General features: G+C 38.4%; 1 protein-coding gene across 4 annotated transcripts in view; it reads right to left on the reverse strand.

Annotated features, from left to right (window-relative positions):
- Positions 1-19235, reverse strand: part of LOC139690326 (microtubule-associated protein 4-like) — a 79229-nt gene that overhangs the window by 39418 nt on the left and 20576 nt on the right. For 2 of the 4 annotated variants that reach the window (XM_071587717.1, XM_071587715.1), the window contains exons 3-4: positions 14277-18165; positions 12587-12630 (exon numbers count right to left, since the gene is read on the reverse strand). In XM_071587717.1, coding sequence (XP_071443818.1) covers positions 12587-12630; positions 14277-18165 — 3933 coding nt within the window. Of the gene's footprint in view, positions 1-12586; positions 12631-14276; positions 18203-19235 lie in introns of all 4 variants that reach the window. The other 2 variants (XM_071587718.1, XM_071587719.1) reach the window with 2 other exon arrangements.

The following is a 19235-nucleotide window of genomic DNA, read 5'->3' on the forward strand; positions in this document are numbered from 1 at the left end:
CTATGAAAGTGTGATGGAAATACAACAGACAGAGAGAATAACAAGTAAAGAAGTACTTTGAAGAGCTGGTGAAGAGAGAAACTTATAGAGGACACTCACAAAAGGAAGAAAATATATACATATTTAGATGTATGCATACATCCTTGAGCACAATAGCTCACTAAAGACGATAACTGATGGAGGCATGGAGGGTAAGAAATACAGAGAAGTAATGATGAACTATTAGAAGCAAATAATGGAAAATGCTTGTACATGGAGCTGTGAGGGAATGAAGAGATTGGCAGGACACAAGACAGTTTGGAGAACTGCTACAACCAATCCTCACAATACCTGTGATGATGATGGTCTATATATAAAATCTAAGTGAAGATAAGCCAACCTGTGGTTAATTATAGAATATGCAATGAGATCTACTACGTGGTAACCTCAGATTAAGCATTAATTTTTGCTATCTACAGAGTTAATCACAGCACATAGTGTTGATAATCATCCCAGCTACAGATTTTGCTTTTGACTTCATGGCCTGCTATACCATTACATTTTTTGACCTAAGGTCTTGCCACGTTAACTACATAAACTTGTGGAAAAATATGAATTATTATGAAATTTATTATACAAATACTGCCCGACTTACTTAGTTCAACATTATTTTTTAATCCTGAGAATTTTATCCCTCTACAAGGATAGGTTTTAAGTATTCCCTGTAAGTTTTAAGTATTTGCGGCTCTTCTAGTACATTTTCAACATCATCGCTGAAGAAAACTCATTCCATTTTCCAAAATGAGATTTGATCTGTAATTTAACCTTCATTCCATTAATGATTCCAACCTAGCTTCTCTAATAATTTTGATAAGCTACTCAATTTATCATGACAAATTTTTACAAATCTAGCTCCTCTATGCTGTTTTGGCAACCATTAAATGTTTGAAAAAGAGGTCCCTCTTTTGTCCCATATTTATTAAGCTCATTAAACCTTTAGATTTCAGATGCTCCAAAATTCCTATATTCCACTAGTATTGAGCGGAAACTCTGCAAGCAGACCTACTTCATAGTTCACTGCCATCTCGCATGTTTGATCTTCACTGATGAATGGATATACCTAGTGTTTATTTATACCGACAAAATGATAAATATCATTATTAAAATTATCCTGAATGATAGGCCATTATTATTGCAAGTGGGACACCTGGAAAAATATTTTCCAGGATAAATAAATCCGAGGATATTTCTGTATGCAATGGACGACTAAAAAAATGAATGAGGTTTTCAATACACACACGGATAAGTATTTCTTTAGTGACTGTTTTTTCCTCAATTAATTTCCTGAAATTTATTAAATAAAATTTAGCAAGTGTTTTACTCGGCGGAATAACGAAATATAATCACTATTTTTGAACAAATAACTTACCCTTTATCAAGATTTTTATTCTTAGAATGAAGTTGAATTACAAATATACTTTGAGCATACGAGGCATATTCATAAGGTAAGGGCCGTTTGCTCATATTTAAACATTGGCGCTTCAGAACACAGTTTTACTTCTGCAGCGCCATCTACAGATTCATGGAGAAGCTACAATGGTGCCGTGATTTTAAAAATGGACGAATGAAATGATAGGTATGACTTGATTTGTCAATCATTCTCCTCTTTTAGCCCTGACTTTCCACACCAAGCCGCATTTGGGTAAACAACCTCCCAGAGAACGACTAACATATTCCAACCCTTTAAACATTCCCATTACCAAATCTCCCACTCATCTCCCCTACCCTCAGTTTACCCTATTTTAACGAGGTATTTTCATGGATAACATTATATTTTGTGCCTGAAGATGACGGACGCATGTGCATTGAAAGGTGTCGTACGCAATGAATTCTGTGAAAAATTACAACCGACTTTCACTCCCCTTCTGACTGTCTGGTGTAATATTAGCCTCCAGTGGTAAGCGTCGGAAATGAATTCAGCTTGCATAAATCCTCGCCTTCTCATGCGTATAAGACCGGGGTTTGATTTAGAAGTCATTATTTTAGGAAAAAAACTGCGTCCAATACGTCGTCGCATACGATAACTACCGCGATGATGGAGAACAAAGAGGATGAGAAACAGAGATAGATGGATCTGTGATCTCGTCCCTCACTGTCCCGAGGGATTTACTGCCGGAGAGGGAGGGAGGGTGGGCGGGGCGGGATTACACACACCCCAGCGGTGACTTGAAGGGTACTAAACACCAAACTATGCTCAAATCGGGCATTTATTTGTTAACTAGTTGGGAAAGTATAAATTACGCTGGACACCCTGGTAAAATATGTGCTCCACATCTAATTGTTCTTCTTCATCTAATACACAAATATTCCCGTACATGAGAGTTTTTGTAATAAACATAACATCACTCTTTTGCCCTTTTAAAATGGATTCATTCAATTTGTATGAATCAAAATGAGTTTTAGAGTAAGTTTCAAAAATAAGTAACAAACTCTGAATGTCTAAAAACTATATATCTCATATCTGTTTATGAGCTACGCATGAATGCGTGTTGCATTCCTTTTCATAACTTGTCGTTAATAGATGATCTAAGGTGCAATGCCGATCCTACCTCTAAACACAAGGCACGGACACGGACGGAAGGCCTGCGATATATACTGCAAAGAGTATTCCCGAAAGTATTTCTCCACTAAGTTAATAGTCAATAAAATATAAACTATTGCATGAGAGTACACTTGGAAATTAGCTCATGAGTCAAAATTGCTCGGCTATTAGTGAGAGATTACTTTATAAGTCCGACGATGTAGCACAGAGCTTGAATGACCACGTAAGCAGCGAGCGTATTGCATACCTATGATGCACGCAAATGAAAATAAAAATACCTCCGAAGATGATGTGGAGAGATACAACAACACACAGTAATACATATCATTAAAATTAACTGAATAAAAAAGGCATGGGATAAAATGCACCGGCTCCACAGGTAATCTTCTAAGATATTGCTTAAGTCAGCTTAGACCTTCTCTTAACCTAATACTGTGGGCTATTTTACTTTCACATGCTTAGCAACATTATGTTTTACGGTCATCTCTGAATTTCATACCAATATTTAATATAAAAAAACGATTAATGAGAATTATTGGTCAAATACATCAAAATGCATTTCTTTCCGGCCCATCTTTAAATTAGACGATTTTTTCCCACCACCTGAGCATGTAATTTGTCTAATGAGATGTAGGTAATGAAAATGTCGAAATTTTTTGTGTGATCAGCAACTTCAAAATGAGTTCAAGAGAGCATTAAAATTTACAATAGATGGGTTTGTTACATTTAGACCTCAGGAGGATGATCAGTTTGTCAATGTGATTTATATGGATTTGACTATGGCCATTTATAAGCCATTAATGTCTGTTGGGGTAAAATGTAAGTCTGAAAGGGCATTTAAATCAAATATGTCAAAGTTTTTACTTGATAAACTGCACAACCGTTTTGTCTTCATTTTACCGAAATATTTTATCATAATATCTCTTTAATATTATTATTATTACATTTGAGTGATGATGGAACACAGGCCCTGGGAGTATCTCCAAGATTCTTAACTTTTAATTGGTTCGCATTTCATTGCTTGCGCAATTACGCACCGTCACAACTGATTCCAAAAGGAGGGTTTACAACGCAGGACCTAACGATGTCACCTATCAATTTTGAAGCCTAATGATCCGCTGTTCATACTTGGCATTAGCGTGACCGAAAAACTATATTACACTATGTGCCGTTTAATACATAAGCCGTCAAGTAACTAAAAACGTGGTAGTTTCGCGAACATTACGAGAATTTTCCGACAAGGCACGAAAAAAAAGTTGAAAAATTAAAAATGAATGATTGCCAAAAACTTGGTTAGGGCCATTGAATACGAATAGGAATTTATAAATCGTACTACGTAACCCGGCTTTATTGTTTTTCTTTTGCACTAATGGAGGGTCAAACACACATGCCAAGAACTTGACTAGTCGCCCTAATAAATTTTCCTTCACCCGCCACCCATGTGGATTCTCGGAACTTTAGTTGCCTCTTGGGACATGCATAAAGTACGTGGCTTGGTATTATAAAACTGAAAAGCCTTAAATTTTTTTTCAAAACTCCCTTTTAAATAACTTAATTTAATAATATCATGCGTCTCTCACACATATCAGCCACTTTCCCTATTGACAAACTTTGTCACGTCTGGTCGAGTCCTTACCCACTGTGGGAATGACGCAAATATATAAAACCTCTTATGAATTCGCGTGCTTCAGATTAAATATAGATTTTAAATTCTGATTTCGGCGTTTGAAATATTTGAAACCAGATTTTTAAGTTTTTAAAAACACCGGAATATTGAAGCTAATCTTGGAAATAACAAAAGATACGTAGAATAAAATCTGAAAAAGTTTTTGGGTACAACTAGAGAGAAACCATGACAAGGATTGATTCTGACTGAAATTAAATTTCCTAATTGTCTTGAGGAAAAAACTACGCATTGTTGAATAACCTTCTACGCCATTTTTTGAAATATAAATAATAAGCGCAGGGTATATTGATACGGGGAAAGAATACTTTTGATTTGTTTAATGGAAATATTGGCCAAAGAATACACTTCAGGAAAATGCAATTGATTAACAAAGATAAATAAATTCATTAATTAATAAGTATAAATTGAAGGAACCGTAAAAAAACCGAAAATATATTTTGGCAAACAATTTTAAGTAACGTAGAAATGATGTAAAAAAAAGATTCGAGTCAAATATAAAAAATATGAGCACAAAATAATAAAGTTCGATCTCCAGCGAGATTTGAAAATTTAGTACATACGATTAGCAACATCTCTATCCCTCTCAAGCGCACTAAACTCATTAAGTATTAATTTATCTTAGCTGAATTATGTATGCTGAAAAAGTTGCCAGTCTTTAAACTCTTTTTTAATCAAATTTTAAGGCCCTTTGAAAGAGAAAAATGATATCACAGTTCGGATAGACGGATATGAACGGTAAACTTGAGCGGTAAGGAGTATAATGTTTATTCAAAACCATTCGCGTCTTGTTTCATACTAAAAATGGGATGATTTTTTTTATGGGAGCAGTGCTGTACAGGGTTTGGTGGACCATGGCACTTTATACTACTGTACTCTTAATCCCTAACTAATATGGCGCCAAAATCCTTTGACCCCATACTTGATTCTGCATTATCTTCATTCTTTAACTCAATATTTAGAATGACAGTCGTCCAGAAACATTAAAAAAACTATAGTATTTTGATTTTTGCCGAAAATTGTCAGACTCGCAATATAAAACCCTTGCCCCATGTCCCTGTAGCATTTCCAGCCGAAAAGAAATTTCATGCAAGGACCATAATTTCACACGGGAGACCCTGTTGCAAGGATAAGAAAATCCCACGCATTCTAACCTGTTATCGGTTGGGGTCGAAAAAGTCCAAAACAAAAAGCCTAAACGGAAAAGTCCAAAGTCTATTAAATCCAAATATTAGTGAATAATTTTAGTATATACCCAGATGAATTTTGCAACCAATATCACTCTACATTTATTAAGTACCCTGGTAACCGTTTATATACTATTTCCATTCAAAACTTATTACTACAAAATTTATAACCAGTTCAAAGAAATTATTTCGGTTTATTTAAAATTAACATGGTAATGCCAACTATAAAAATTATTACGAAAGGTGCTCAAGTATTTGGACATCTACACGGTTATTTGTATACTGCATCGTACTCAAAAGGGGGATGTTAAGAATTGGAAATTCCGTCATAAGTGCGGCGCACGTTTGACGACCATAAATACAGGTCGGAGTGTTCTTGTGCGCAGAGGAGGAATTGCTGCATCTCATCCAACTCAAGGCTCTAATCCCGAAGAAGTACGGGCTTTGCGTATAATGAGCGACATGAAGAGGCAACCTTGTGAATATGTAGAGCGTCCACCATCGGAAATCACACGGCTCGCGACGGACGCCATACAAGCTCATTTACCGGCAACAGAAAATATTCGCAAAGCTCTTGTGCATGAACGAGCAAAAGATCTTCCGCCGAATCCCACAAGACTTGAGGATCTACGGCAATGATATTTTGTGAAGACGACAATGGATCCATCAATAAATGACGTCACACCCACGTTAGCCATATAAAATCCCCACTCTTCTTAGAGTATTACTCCGCGTTACACCATAGCAGATCTGCCACCCTAAAATGACCTTAGGCTACTACCCCAACTTTGCACCCTATTAACGTTTTTTAAAGAAATTTTTGCCTTCTCCTCATGGCGTTAGAGATATATTGGAATGTAGATCAATACGATACACTGAGATCTCTCGTCGCAAAATTGTTCTGCTTGTTTCGTCAGTTACATATGTATCAGCATTTTCAGAGTCGGGGTGAGTTACTCGGCTGAGAAGCGCTGTTGAATTATTAAGTTTTCATAATTTATAACATAGAAGTAAACCAATTTAAGGTATTTCGCACTTTAGGAAGCGTAACAAAACACGGAAATAGTGGTTTCACAGATGCCAAGAAATGAATAACTTTATCGGAGCAAGCATTTATGAACAAAAGGAGCCTACACTGAAATATGAACTTTTTACTATCGAAACAAGGAAGACGTTTGCTTAATAATTTGTGTGGTGCATGTCAACACGTAGCTGCGAGACATGGACCCTGGGAAAACTAAAAACAAACTTCAAGCAACTGAAACATGGATTTGGAGGCGAATTACAATTAGTAAAGACAAGAAAACCAATGATAAAGTCCTTAGAAAAAAATACAAGAAAATAACACTCAATAAGACGATTGTAAGGAAAGCAAGGGTGATTGGGTACATGCTAATGCATGTCTATGAAAATGTATTAAAATAGATATTCCAAAGATAACTTTCTGAAGAAACTAAAGTCAACCTAAATTAATATTTTTGCCAGAGTATGATCGGTAAAATGAATGAATCTTAAGCTGAAGTATCGTATGAAAAGGTTGACGATAGAAGTGAGATGGACGTAACGTAAAGTTTATAGTTTAGGGATGATGGAAAAACTACCTTTTTCGAATGTTGTCACCGGTTGGTAATGAGTGGAGTACTACATACAGCGCAGATAGTTAATGCGGTCATAGCTAACAGGAATTCGCGGATGACCAAACCCATCTTCTTGTGCATCTCCATCCATCCATCACCTCACGTAGCATGTCTTACAATTTCTTTGAATACTTCGGATAAACTTCTTTGCATATGATGAGGACTTCGATTTTACTTGATATCCAAGGAGGCCGTATCAAGGGAATCCTTAGAGGATGAATTCATTTCACTGTCCTAGATGTTCTTGCAAGAAAATTCCTCTCGAAATATGTTTAACTCCTACATCAGTTATTTTATTCATATCAGGTAGTAATATCGTGTGGTCAATTTCTACACTGTATGCCCTGTATATCTTATCCTATATCTAATTTTAATGGCCTTACTATTGATAGCATAGGATTTGATATAAAGGCAACTAAATTTCATTGAATTATAATTGAATTCCATCTCCGAATTGAGTCTTGTTGAAATAAAATGCCTTTCAGTTACATTTAGCTTAAAATTATTTATCCGCCAAAAATATAAAAAACTACAGCGTGCATACTCAAATTAATCCCCGTGGTGTCATTTTGATTTATAATTAATATTCACTATTCATGTTAATTGACAGCGAAGACTTCAACGCTTTTTATATATAAAATGTTTGGACTATTTGCCAAGGGATCTTGTTTGTGGATATTATTTTTGAAAGATGTATCATTTTTAGTGAAACACTACTTTTTTTTGCTTTCGCAGCAACTAACTTTTGCAGAGGCCTTGTTCACAAATGAATATGAACTTACTTATTATCTCAATTTTAGAATAAAACTCGAAGTGTCAGGCAATATTCAAAACCCCATACCAGTCGTTTGATAATTGACGTGGAATATTCAATTAGGTTTTTTAAACAAAACCGATGAAAACTGATATTTACTTACGATTTAATCTCCATGTTTCGATTCGAATATACCAATTTCGTATTTGAAAACACCTTTAAAATGCTACTCTTTCATCTATATAGCTGAATTATATAAATTATGTATCAGAACTGATACGGAGTAGCCGCTCTGGACAGTCTCAACTAGTTGTGTGTGGAACGTAGCAACTCTAAACTTAGCTTGAAGCACACCAAAACGTTCATACTATTCTTGTAATGAAATACTTTGAATGTTAAGTTTTAGAGTTTATTAGCTTCATTATTGAAAATATGGCTCAGGGGGCATAGGCCCAGGGGGTACATCCATCAATTTAGAAGGTAACACAAAGCGGTTTATTTTAGTGCGAAATGAAAATCAATGAAGCAGAGAGTAGAGATTAGTATCAGCTAAGGAGAAAATTTGCACTGGAGTTAAAATTTAAACCTAGTGATTACTTGAGAATTCGCTAGAGGAGAACTAGTGGGAGTGGGGTGAATTTCTCGCCCCCTCCTCTCCCTGATTCACTAGGCCATAATCTGATCACAGTTCAGGGTCGCTGCTTATCTACGCGACTGTGATTTAAAATGGGGGTGCCCCCCATTTTTACACCATTCCCAAATTTAGAAAACTAGTGATTCAGAGTGCATTACTTGAGACTGTGCGTGGGAAAAAGGAAAGCGTAAACCTTATCCGTCCCCCAAGGCTACACCAGTGCCAATTAACCGCAATTTACTATTTCCATTTCATTGTAATGACTTTCCAACAAAGCGACTATTATGATACGATGGCCTCTCAATTATTCTTCCTTTTATTAATATTCGCAATAAATAAGCAAACCCATTTCTCTGCCCGTCATTCTAGTTTCGGTCGATTTGAAATTTGAGCTAATTTGTTCCTCACCACTTTCCAATATCCAAAGCCATATTTTTTCTCCGCAGGCAATTGTATGCACTCGCGGTGCCACGCGCAACATACGTACGTGTACAGTACTGCCATACCTACCTAATGATATCATATCCGAGTAAAACAGGGATATTGCTATCATATTTGTAGACATACTTGTAAGTGGCACCATATAACATTTTTAAAAGTATATGGGCAGTACTGAAACAGCAATGCGGTAGATCATATAAATATCCAAGAGCTCTAGAAAATGGGTTCTGTCATGACCTGTGAAATATAGCAAGGCGCGTCACAACTAACCAAATCGATCAGCCCAGACTTACGGTCCAAACTGCCATTTGCGGCAGTTTTAGGGCTCTGAAGGTATCAAGAGCGGAATGGGAACAATGCCTCACTCTAATCCCCATAAATCTAACACTGTATATAATGATACAGGGGACAAATAACGAAGGGGGTATTGAAGAAAAACAAATATTTTTACCGTGCAATCAAAACGGAGGACATTTTCCAAGATCTGGAAAGGAAAAATGCAGACCATTGTTCACAGGTTCCCTGACTACAATAGATCCTTTAAAAATACTACCGTTGGTATCGTAATTGATACTCAGAATTTACCGGCGCTCCTTTACAATATCTACTAGAGGGTCCTCTGCATTTTCCTCACTAATCTTTTTTTTCTCATCAAGAGCTTTGAAAACATAGATTTGGGCCAATAATACAAACGCCTTCACAGATTTTCCTTAGGAAGAACAGCAACTCTGACGAGAAGCTCTTATAGATTAGTTTTTCTATACTTGTTAATTACTCAAGATCACGAAAGAGTTATACTATTCTCAAAATTATAATGGATTCACAGCAGATGGGGAAAAGAAAAGATTTTTGGGATAAATAAATATTATTAAACTTGATTGGGCTAGAAAAGAGGGTCCAAACATCCTCATTAGCTCCACATGTATCTATCTGAACCAAAGAAGTGAGCTGATAACGGCATTATTCATCAGCTGGTAAAGCTCACGTAAGGATGAATGCTTAAATATTAGAACTGAGTAAACACACTTAAATAATCAGATAAAGGATTCCGGGGTCGGAATAAGAGACTAAGAATATTTTAAAGGACTAAATAGGGATATTCTGGGACGTGCAGAAAATTCGGTTATTCAGAACCATGACACTTTCCTGCAGAAGTTTTGGCACTATGCCAATAATTAAAGCAAATCATTACCAGCAATGGCATGTGGAGCTTGATTTTAGATAGAAGGAGTTTTCAATAGGATTAATGCGATGCTGGACTCTTTTCAATACGCTGATTACAATACATTTTATTTGTAGTCTAAAAATAAAAGTAACATTGTTAATTATTTCGGATAGGCTATTTGAAATAGAAAAAGCTCTCTTCGCACGGGTCGTTAAGTTTCAAGAACTTTTAAAAAGGGATAAGAAACTCAACCATCAGAATCAGGAATGGATATTTTCATCGGTTTTTTTAATACCAATGATGTACTTCGACGATACATATGAGAAACGCAGCCATAACGAAAATGTGTTAATTTTTGAGATAATATTAAATACTGTTAATGTGGTTCAACGGCAGATCAGATCTAGTAGAATACAATTTATCTCGGCAATTTATCACCAATACAAGAGTTCAAAAAGTATAATGAAAAATACGGATTTTATACCCCAGCTGGGCTCGAATCAACATACTATATTTCGGGTTAGATGGTAAGTCCGCAGTTCACCAGACTACCACGTTTGGTGTGCATGTACGTAATTCACCCCATGCCGATCAGAGTTATTTTAAATCATGCCAGCAATGAAAAGGCCAGATGTCAAAAATACTTGCTACACATCGCAAATAACATCATTCCTTATCAATTGAAAACCAATAGTTATTTCGGGGATATTTCTCACAGTTTCCAACAAATATGGAAGAAATTATACGGCAAGCCATTGAGATAAGGTGAAGGTAATGTGATCTCGAGACGATGCCAAGGACGATTGAAATAGGTTAGGCCTCGTGATACATATTCCCCACACTTTAAAGGTTAATTCGATATTCATAGGGAATGGGACAAGGGTGCCCATTCCTGCGCTCTAAGAGTACGTGGAAAAAATAAAATATTCAAATACGTGACGATAAAATCTGAACTTTATCATAGACATTCCTGACTTATTTAAGTTGCTATGACTGACTCCCGGGGCGATAAAATTTTCGAGAAGAAAAACATTATTGATTTTATTTCAGGGTTCACACAGTAAGGGGAGGTCAAAGCATAGAGAGAATGAAGAATATCGAAGTAAAATCATCCAATATTTTAAGGCCACTAAATTAAGTCTAGCGGTTTAAAAAGAATCTGATCGCCTAATGAAGTCATTTTTCTTACTAAAACTCTTTCCATGGCTACGGCCCCTGATATTTTTCACCTACAATCATGACCATTGATCCAAGGGTTGGCTGAAGAGGTGAGGGAAGAGTAACCGCGTACAAAGCCTAAGAGGGATAAAATGACGGTCACAGGTTAAGAAGTTCCTTGCACGGGCTCACAGATAGAGCACAGAGCTTTGGTTTTGCTGAGTGTGCCTGTAGGCATTACCCAGATTTGAAACGGCTTAATCACTTCGTCAGCAGAATGCTTTGTCCATTGGGCGACCACGAATCCGCCGATAGGCACGTCCGTCGTATTATTACATGAGTATTGAACGCTGCCAAGAAACTTAAAAGAACTGAAACAATATCAGATGCACATTTCAAGACAAATTCTATCCTAAAATTTATCTTTATGTAATTGGAATAAATTATTTCGAAAGTAGATAAGAAAAACTGCAGAGAAGGACCAAAACAAATTAAGAGAAAAAGTAAATGAGGAAATGAGAGCCTGAGAGAAACAGAACAAATTAGAGAAATACTAGAAAGGAATCCTAAGAGTTATCTATGGTGATGATAAATGCAGTTCTTTATGTTTTCTGATACACAAGACAGTATTTTTACATTAGAAATCATAATAATTGACCTAAGAAGGCAGTTTTGTTATTATGGAGATTGAAAGATCTTGTTTTTGGATGACCATTTAAGTTTTTGTGGAGGAAAAATGATGTACGAATTTTTAATTCATACTTTTGTAAGTATTAACATTCAGTTACCAAATCCATGTAACTGTAGATTGTCCAAGGCTGAGTGTATTGCAGATCCCTTTTTGCTTCTTAATCTTAAGCAATGACCACAATTTTTGGCTGATTTAATTTTTTTTAACATGAACTTGCAGTGCAAAAGTTTTCAATCCTGTTTTAAACTCCGACGCCTTCAGTTCGGCATTGTTGTTGTTTGATTGAATGCAATTACACGAATTAAGAGCGTTCCATATATTTTGCAATGCATACATGATGTACAAAAATCAATGGATGCAAGCTTCCTCAAATGAAAAAGAGTGATTTGTAACCCGGATATAAACATGAAATTAAATATCAATGCGAACCCAAGGAAGACGGTTTTATTATTTGAGCCGAGATCAAATCATCTATTGTCACCGAGTGATAGGACATTTTTACAATTTTTTACTACCCAAAACTACATATATGGTAGTGGTGCCATAACAGTGTTAAAATAATTCACAAGTGATGGGAAAAAAATATTATCGTTATTTAAAATGGGCATTCAAAAAGTATGATCTAGTAAATTAATAATTTTCTATATAACTTACCGATTTGGTTCTGTTGGCACTTGAATCTTTTTCTTGGTCGCCATCTGGAAAGAAAATTTTCGTTTTAGTGATTCCACTAATAAGGCTTATAACATCGATAAATTTATAACTTTGACAGATAATTGGAATACGTAAGATACTCCGTGCTTAATCTTGCACTAGGACGGGAAACCGCATGTTGCTGACGATAAAAAGGTACAACGGCACCAAAAAATTTACAATACTATTAATAAATATGGCTCTTGTAAAATAAATGGTAATGTTAGTCTTTATGATGCAATTTCCTCAACTGCTAATTTTTAAGTGGATAAAATCCAAGTTATACTAATTCCATTTCTGTATAAGGGTAACCGTGATAAATAAAAATTCCATGTGGTTTACCAAAAGGGAAATGTTTGACAGTATAGAGGACAATATCATAAATTCAGCGTTTGTTTGAAGTTTGGATATCGAAAAATTAAAAGTGCATTATATTGCGAATCACCAAAAAATAAATTTGTAGTAGCAAGATGCCTAAAAGTACCAAAAAGTAACCAAATATCGAAAATTAGGCCATACGATTATGTCACAGGTTTCCATGAAATTGCCAATACTGATTTGACTTTATAAACAATTTTTTCACCATTTTAAAATCTCCAATTCATGCTATCAACGCCATATATATATATATATATATATATATATATATATATATACATATACATATATATATATATATATATATATATATATATATATATATATATGCAATAACGGGCATGAAATAAGTTAAAGTAATTACCTCATAATTTTCGGCTGTCTCATATTTAAATTCACCCAATCTTGTAAGATGATGGGACTAGAGGATTTTTCCGTTAAAATAATTAGATAACTTAACCAGATCCTAAATTGGCCCTCGAAGCTAAAAAAACAAGCAAGCATTTTTAATACTTAAATATATGTGTAATTAAGGAATTACTGGCCCATTATAAAAGTAAGCTCAAGATCACATGCTGTACAGCAGTTTAACAATTTTTTTTACCAATATTCCATATAATTGAATGGAATTAATACAATTAGATATCAAATTCAACGGTGTTTAAAGATTTAGGTATGGATTTGAAGCGAAAAAGAGGGGCTATTTACATAACTGAATGAATTAATAAATTAGATTACAATGTGAAATGAGCAGTTAAGATATTGAGGCCAAAAAAGTGAAGACGAAGACATCGAGTGTCATTTAAATTAAATAGACAATAAAATCATTCTCGAGCTCCAGTCTTTAAAAATACGCCGATAAAAGAAGGGAGGAATTAATATTTATGGTTAATGGTAGAACTCTGTACTCCTGAAAGTTTCCAAATACATTAAACATAGTTCTATTCAAAGTATATTCATAGGGCTAAGTAAAAGATAACGGGGATAGTCCCGTAAATCCACCATTCTAGTTTGCATTACCTTTCTACACGCTTATCTTCATAGTGCTTTTACTCCTTCATTTCATAACAAACACTTGCCTTTCTCAAACACAATGTCACAGCCCAAATTACAATCAACGGAATTGACATTCAAAACAATAACTCTAACAATTAGCATAATAAATGGATGTAGATAAACAGTATGATGCAAATCACGTCAAACGGAAATGCGTCGAATCTTATGTAACTGTAATTCGTTCGTGACATTGTATCGATGACGACCCGCTCCTCACCTTTTCTTCTGGCGCGCGGCGTGGTTCTTCTGGGTGTCCTCGGGGAGGGAACCACAGAACGAGAGGATCTTGGAGTTTTTGACGGCGTGCCCGGCTTTGATGAATCGGATTTCTTCTTCTTACCCTCGCCTTCCACTTTAGCGTCCTTCATCTCCACTGCTTCGCCATTCTGCATTGGCCCATCTGGGACCTTCTTCTCTTTCGCAGGCTCCACGGACACCTTTCCATCTTCGTCTGGAGTCGCTGCTTCAGTCGACGATGGTCTTGCAGACGCAGATCCCGTCCGGGAGGCCGTGGACGTCTCGTCACCAACCTCAGATGTGGGACTGGAGGCGGCCGTCGCTTTCATGTCGGCGGGTGTGATGGCGGAATCCGGCGTTTTCTGATCATCAGCTGCCGAGTCAGTTCGTTTCTGGCCGTGAGGAGATGTGGGTGTGACGGGCGTAGGAGTCACTGCCGATCGGGACGCCACTGGACTGCTGGGCTTGGGAGAGGTTGATGACTTACGGCCCATGTCGGGAGAAGCAGATATTCTTCCGCTGTCTTCTGAAGGGCTAAGTACAATGTCAGGAGATATACCCTGCCTAGAACCGGGTCGTTTTGATCTCGACTGATCTGTAGGTGAGGGAGATTTTTGCTTTACCTCACTAGTCGATTCAGGAGGTGTCTTATCCTGCTTCGAAGAGACTGGCGTCATGGATCGCTCGGGAGTCTCAGACGATTTCAATTTCATTGGCTCTGGCGAAGGAGAACCGCCTGTCTTAGGAGTTGCACTACGACTAGCGGCTTCGCCTTGAAGGTTTTCCGCTGTAGGCGAAGGACTCTTTGTCGGAACTGGAGACGGCGTCTTAGCAGACGTAGGGGATTTAGGAATGGTTGGAGATACCACTTTGCCAAGTGTGGGCGAAGGAGATTTAGAGGCAGCGGGGGAAGGACCGTTTTCGACAGGTGAGGGAGCTAGCTTACCCGCTGGCGCAGACTTATCACTAGTGGGAACGGGGGACTTAGGAGGTGATGCTTTACCTTTCATATCTGACGGGGAAGGAGACTTAGGGTAACCTGACGGGGCAATTTTGGAGGAATCTGGAGAAACAGAATTAGTACGAGGGGGAATTGTAGGACTTTCGCCTTTCGGAGAAGCTGATTTCACTGACGTTGGTGAATCAGTCTTCCGCATTTCAGGAGAAGTCTCTTTTTTCAGAGGAGGGGAGACAGATTTTGTGGAATCAGCCAGGGCATTTGTTTGTAGTGGTGTTGGTACTCTGTCAGAGATTTCCTCTGTTTTTGTAGGACTAACTTTCCCCATAGGCGATTTTACTCTAGGAGGAGTGACCACTTCCGATGCATTTCCCAGCTTACTTGAAGTAATTTCGCGTACGTCTTTGACTTTCTGTAGTTTAGCAGAATCCGGGGACGGACTCTTTGCTAATACGTCCGGTGATTTTGATTCACTTCTTTTCCCTGGTGATTCTCTCGATTCCGGAGAGACCGGTCCTCTCACACTATCCTTCTGCAAGGGGGATTTCCGCGCAAGAAGATCTGGAGATGCTGACGGACTTGCTTTCACAGGCTCAGGAGATGGAGGAATAGAAGGAGGATTCGATACTCTCTGTCCTATTTCAGGGGATGGAGATTTGCTCGCCAACATTTGAGAGCTAGGTCCCCTTTTCAAACCCATATTTTCTGAATCCGGTTTTGGAGAGGAAGCAGGTGGATGGTCAGATTTTATGGAATCTTGAGAAGGAGATTTAGATTTCAAGGGCTCAGGTGTCTTTGCTACGTCTCGCTCCTTTAAAGTAGACGCCTTAGCAAGATCAGGTGAACCGGACTTAATATTTTGCGAATCGGACCGAGCTTTATCTGGTTCAGGAGTAGAGGGTTTTGAACTTGCTGACTCAGGAGACATTTTTCTTGATGCTTGTAAATCTGGAGTGCCAGTTTTACTCCTAATTGCTGTAGGAGAAGACCCCTCTTTATGATCAACGTCCGAGAGATTTGATAGCCTAGAAACTGATCTATGAAGATCCAAGTCTGAGGCATTTAGGGACGATGTTTTAGATTTTGGTGGTTCTGGGGTAGATGGTTTTGATTTCATTGGCTCGGGTGTCAGAGGCTTCGAGCGTAATGGTTCTGGGGTAACTGACTTGGACTTAGGAACTTCTGGGGTGGATGATTTTGAAGAATATTCAGGAGATCGTATTTTAGAGATTTCCTTATCTCCTCCTCTGTTTGAAACTTCATCAATGTGTTTCTTCTCAGAGGTCACCTCAGGTGTATTTTGCTGAGACCGTAGGGTATCCTGGACTGAAGGTGACGCGGATTTTACCAATCCAATATCGGGTGAAGGTGATTTACCTTTTCTGATGATTTCAGAGCTCTTATCGCGTTCAGACGCTAGGTCGGATACTGGTACATCTATGGGTTTACTACTTTCTTTCTTTAAGTCAGGAGAACTGGATTTAGGTTTTAACGGACTTGGTGAAGGCTGTCTTCCTGCAATATCTGGAGAACTTGACTTTGTTTTTACTGGCTCAGGTGACGAAGAAATTCCCTTAGTCTCTTCAGGGTGCTGTTTTACGCTGCTAGAATCTGACACGCCATTATTTTTAGGTGCAGCATTGGTATTATCACTTGCTGCCTTTGTCTCGGATGTTTCAGGAATTTTGGCTTTACCAAGGTCAGGAGAAGGAGTTTTACTTTTCGGTGGGAGTGGCGACTTGGACCTCGAAGATTCTGATCCCGGTGTTTTACGACCGGTACTCTCTGAATTAACACCGCTGACTTCATCTAATAATCTGTCCGGTTTTCCTGTCTCTGGAGTTGCGCTTCCTGATCCACGTAACGATCCTGTCTTCAACTCAGGCGAGGTAGACTTGACGTCCCTGATATCAGGCGGCAATGGAGATTTACCCCTCGCTCCTTCGGTCTTTTTCAAATCAGGTGTACCTCGGTGCGTCTCGTCAATGTCTGGAGATGGTGTTTTGGTTTTCATTGCGTCTCTTGCCTGCTTTTCCGTAGGGGAAATCGGTTTCGACTTCGGAATAGTTGGACTTCCAGAGTGATCTTTTATAAGATCCGGGGACGATGATTTACTGCCCACACGTTCACCTAAAGGAGACCTAGAATCTCTCACACCAGGTGGACTAGGTCCTAGCGATGGGGACTTTCGCTTAGAGCTTTCATCATTCCCACTTGTACCGACAACTGGCGAATTTTGCTGTCGTGACGAAGATCTGCTTCCGACTGTCGATTCAGGCCTTTCTTGCACCACAGGTTTTTCAACTTCCTCAGCCAAAGAATGCACAGGTTCCTTATGACCGTTGGAAATATCCGAGCCAGGACCACTTTCTCTTCCGTTTCTTGTGAAAAACCCTCCACTACTGCTTGCCGACCGCTTAGCTCCGCCAGATTTATCTTCCACGGGATGTGCATCTGTGGAAGAAGCCTTGCGAAATTTTCCAGAGGCAAGCTTCGAGCCATCAGCACCCATATCTGCCTTCTCCTCGTCTCCGACCGCGGAGGTAGGTCTCGGCGCTGGTGTAGAGGGAACTACTTCATTGCCGTTGGGCGAAGGCGGTATGGGCGAGGAGGTCCCGCCGGCTGGGGAGGGTGTCTTCTGGAGGCCGGCTGCCGCCTCCGGCTTCCGCTGCTTCGCGTCCGCGGTGTCCTTCACTGAGACCACCATGTCAGCGGGTGGTGGGAATTGGTGCTGCTCCTCCAGTGGTTGGCTCTCGACTGAAGCGGCGACGGTGGGTGGGTGAGATCCATGGGGCCCGGAGGAGGGCGTGGGGGCAGGGATGGACGTCGTTGTCGGCGGCTGCTCCCTTGAGGCCAACTCTGGTGAGGGGGGAGGGTGGTTCTCGGCAACGACAGCGGCGCCTGTCCTTACCTGGTGGAGACGCACGGAACGAGGCGCGGTTGCGTGGCTATATCGTTGTTATTGAAGGGAGATAGTGGGGTGGGTGGGGGAATGCAACGTTGGGACGATGGTTAACGATTTGAGGGTGGGATGAGAGAAGGGAAAGAACTCCCAAGTAGTTCGGAAATAACATGAAAGGGGTAGAGGGAAAGGAAAGTTTTTGGGCAAACGTGCGATGGATGAATTGGGAAACCGATATTTATCTTGGAACCAATGCTCACAATTTATTAAACTTTCCCACCGATACCGAGCTGGTTTGCCCTGATACTTAATCTAAAAAAGGAAATATGCGACTTCATTCAATTTCTCACCAGCAGAAGCGTATAAACTCGTCGCATTTTGAAGTTATAAATTTCTTGAAGCTTTATCTTTTAATGCGTAACGTTTACAAGGAATTCAAGGATAACGACTTTAAAAACTACTTGAATCTGTAAGTTATTGTAATTCTGGCAAACTGATGAGATTGCTCAATGAAAGAACTAGGTAAGGTGCCTCGTTGACATCAATTATATCCTCAGTTGAGTATTTAGTAGCATAGATGATCAAGTACGGCATGAAAATTTATTAAGTTGAGCATTAGTTAAAAATTAGTAAATTTAAATGGGAAACCAATGTCCGAACATTGGCATGATCATCGGGGACATCATTTTAGTACAAATAAGAAATGCAATTAATGGTTGTAGAATGTAAAATATGTAAATATTCTTTCAATTAATGCTTAAAATCTATCTATGCCAAATATGAACTTCTGTAGATATAGACAACAATGATTTTACGCTTCATAAAGTCTCCTCTACACATGTTCTTATTGCAGATTTAAAGCCAATTTTAAAGGTTTCATTGCATTTGAGTAAAATCTAACTTTAAGTTTGATGATAACTCAAGCGAATTAATCTCTTCCAGCTTTGAAAGTTTTCACTTCATTACTAATTTAATTTCGTGACAAAATTGTTACGTTATAGGCTACTTTCTTGAAAAAATGAAACAAAAAAACAATAAGTCATAAGTTGAATTATGAGGCAAGAAACACTTTTTAAAGG

The sequence above is a fragment of the Hetaerina americana genome, unplaced genomic scaffold (genome assembly GCF_022747635.1).
Source record: "Hetaerina americana unplaced genomic scaffold, ioHetAmer1.1.p SCAF_3, whole genome shotgun sequence".
Classification (NCBI taxonomy): domain Eukaryota; kingdom Metazoa; phylum Arthropoda; class Insecta; order Odonata; family Calopterygidae; genus Hetaerina; species Hetaerina americana.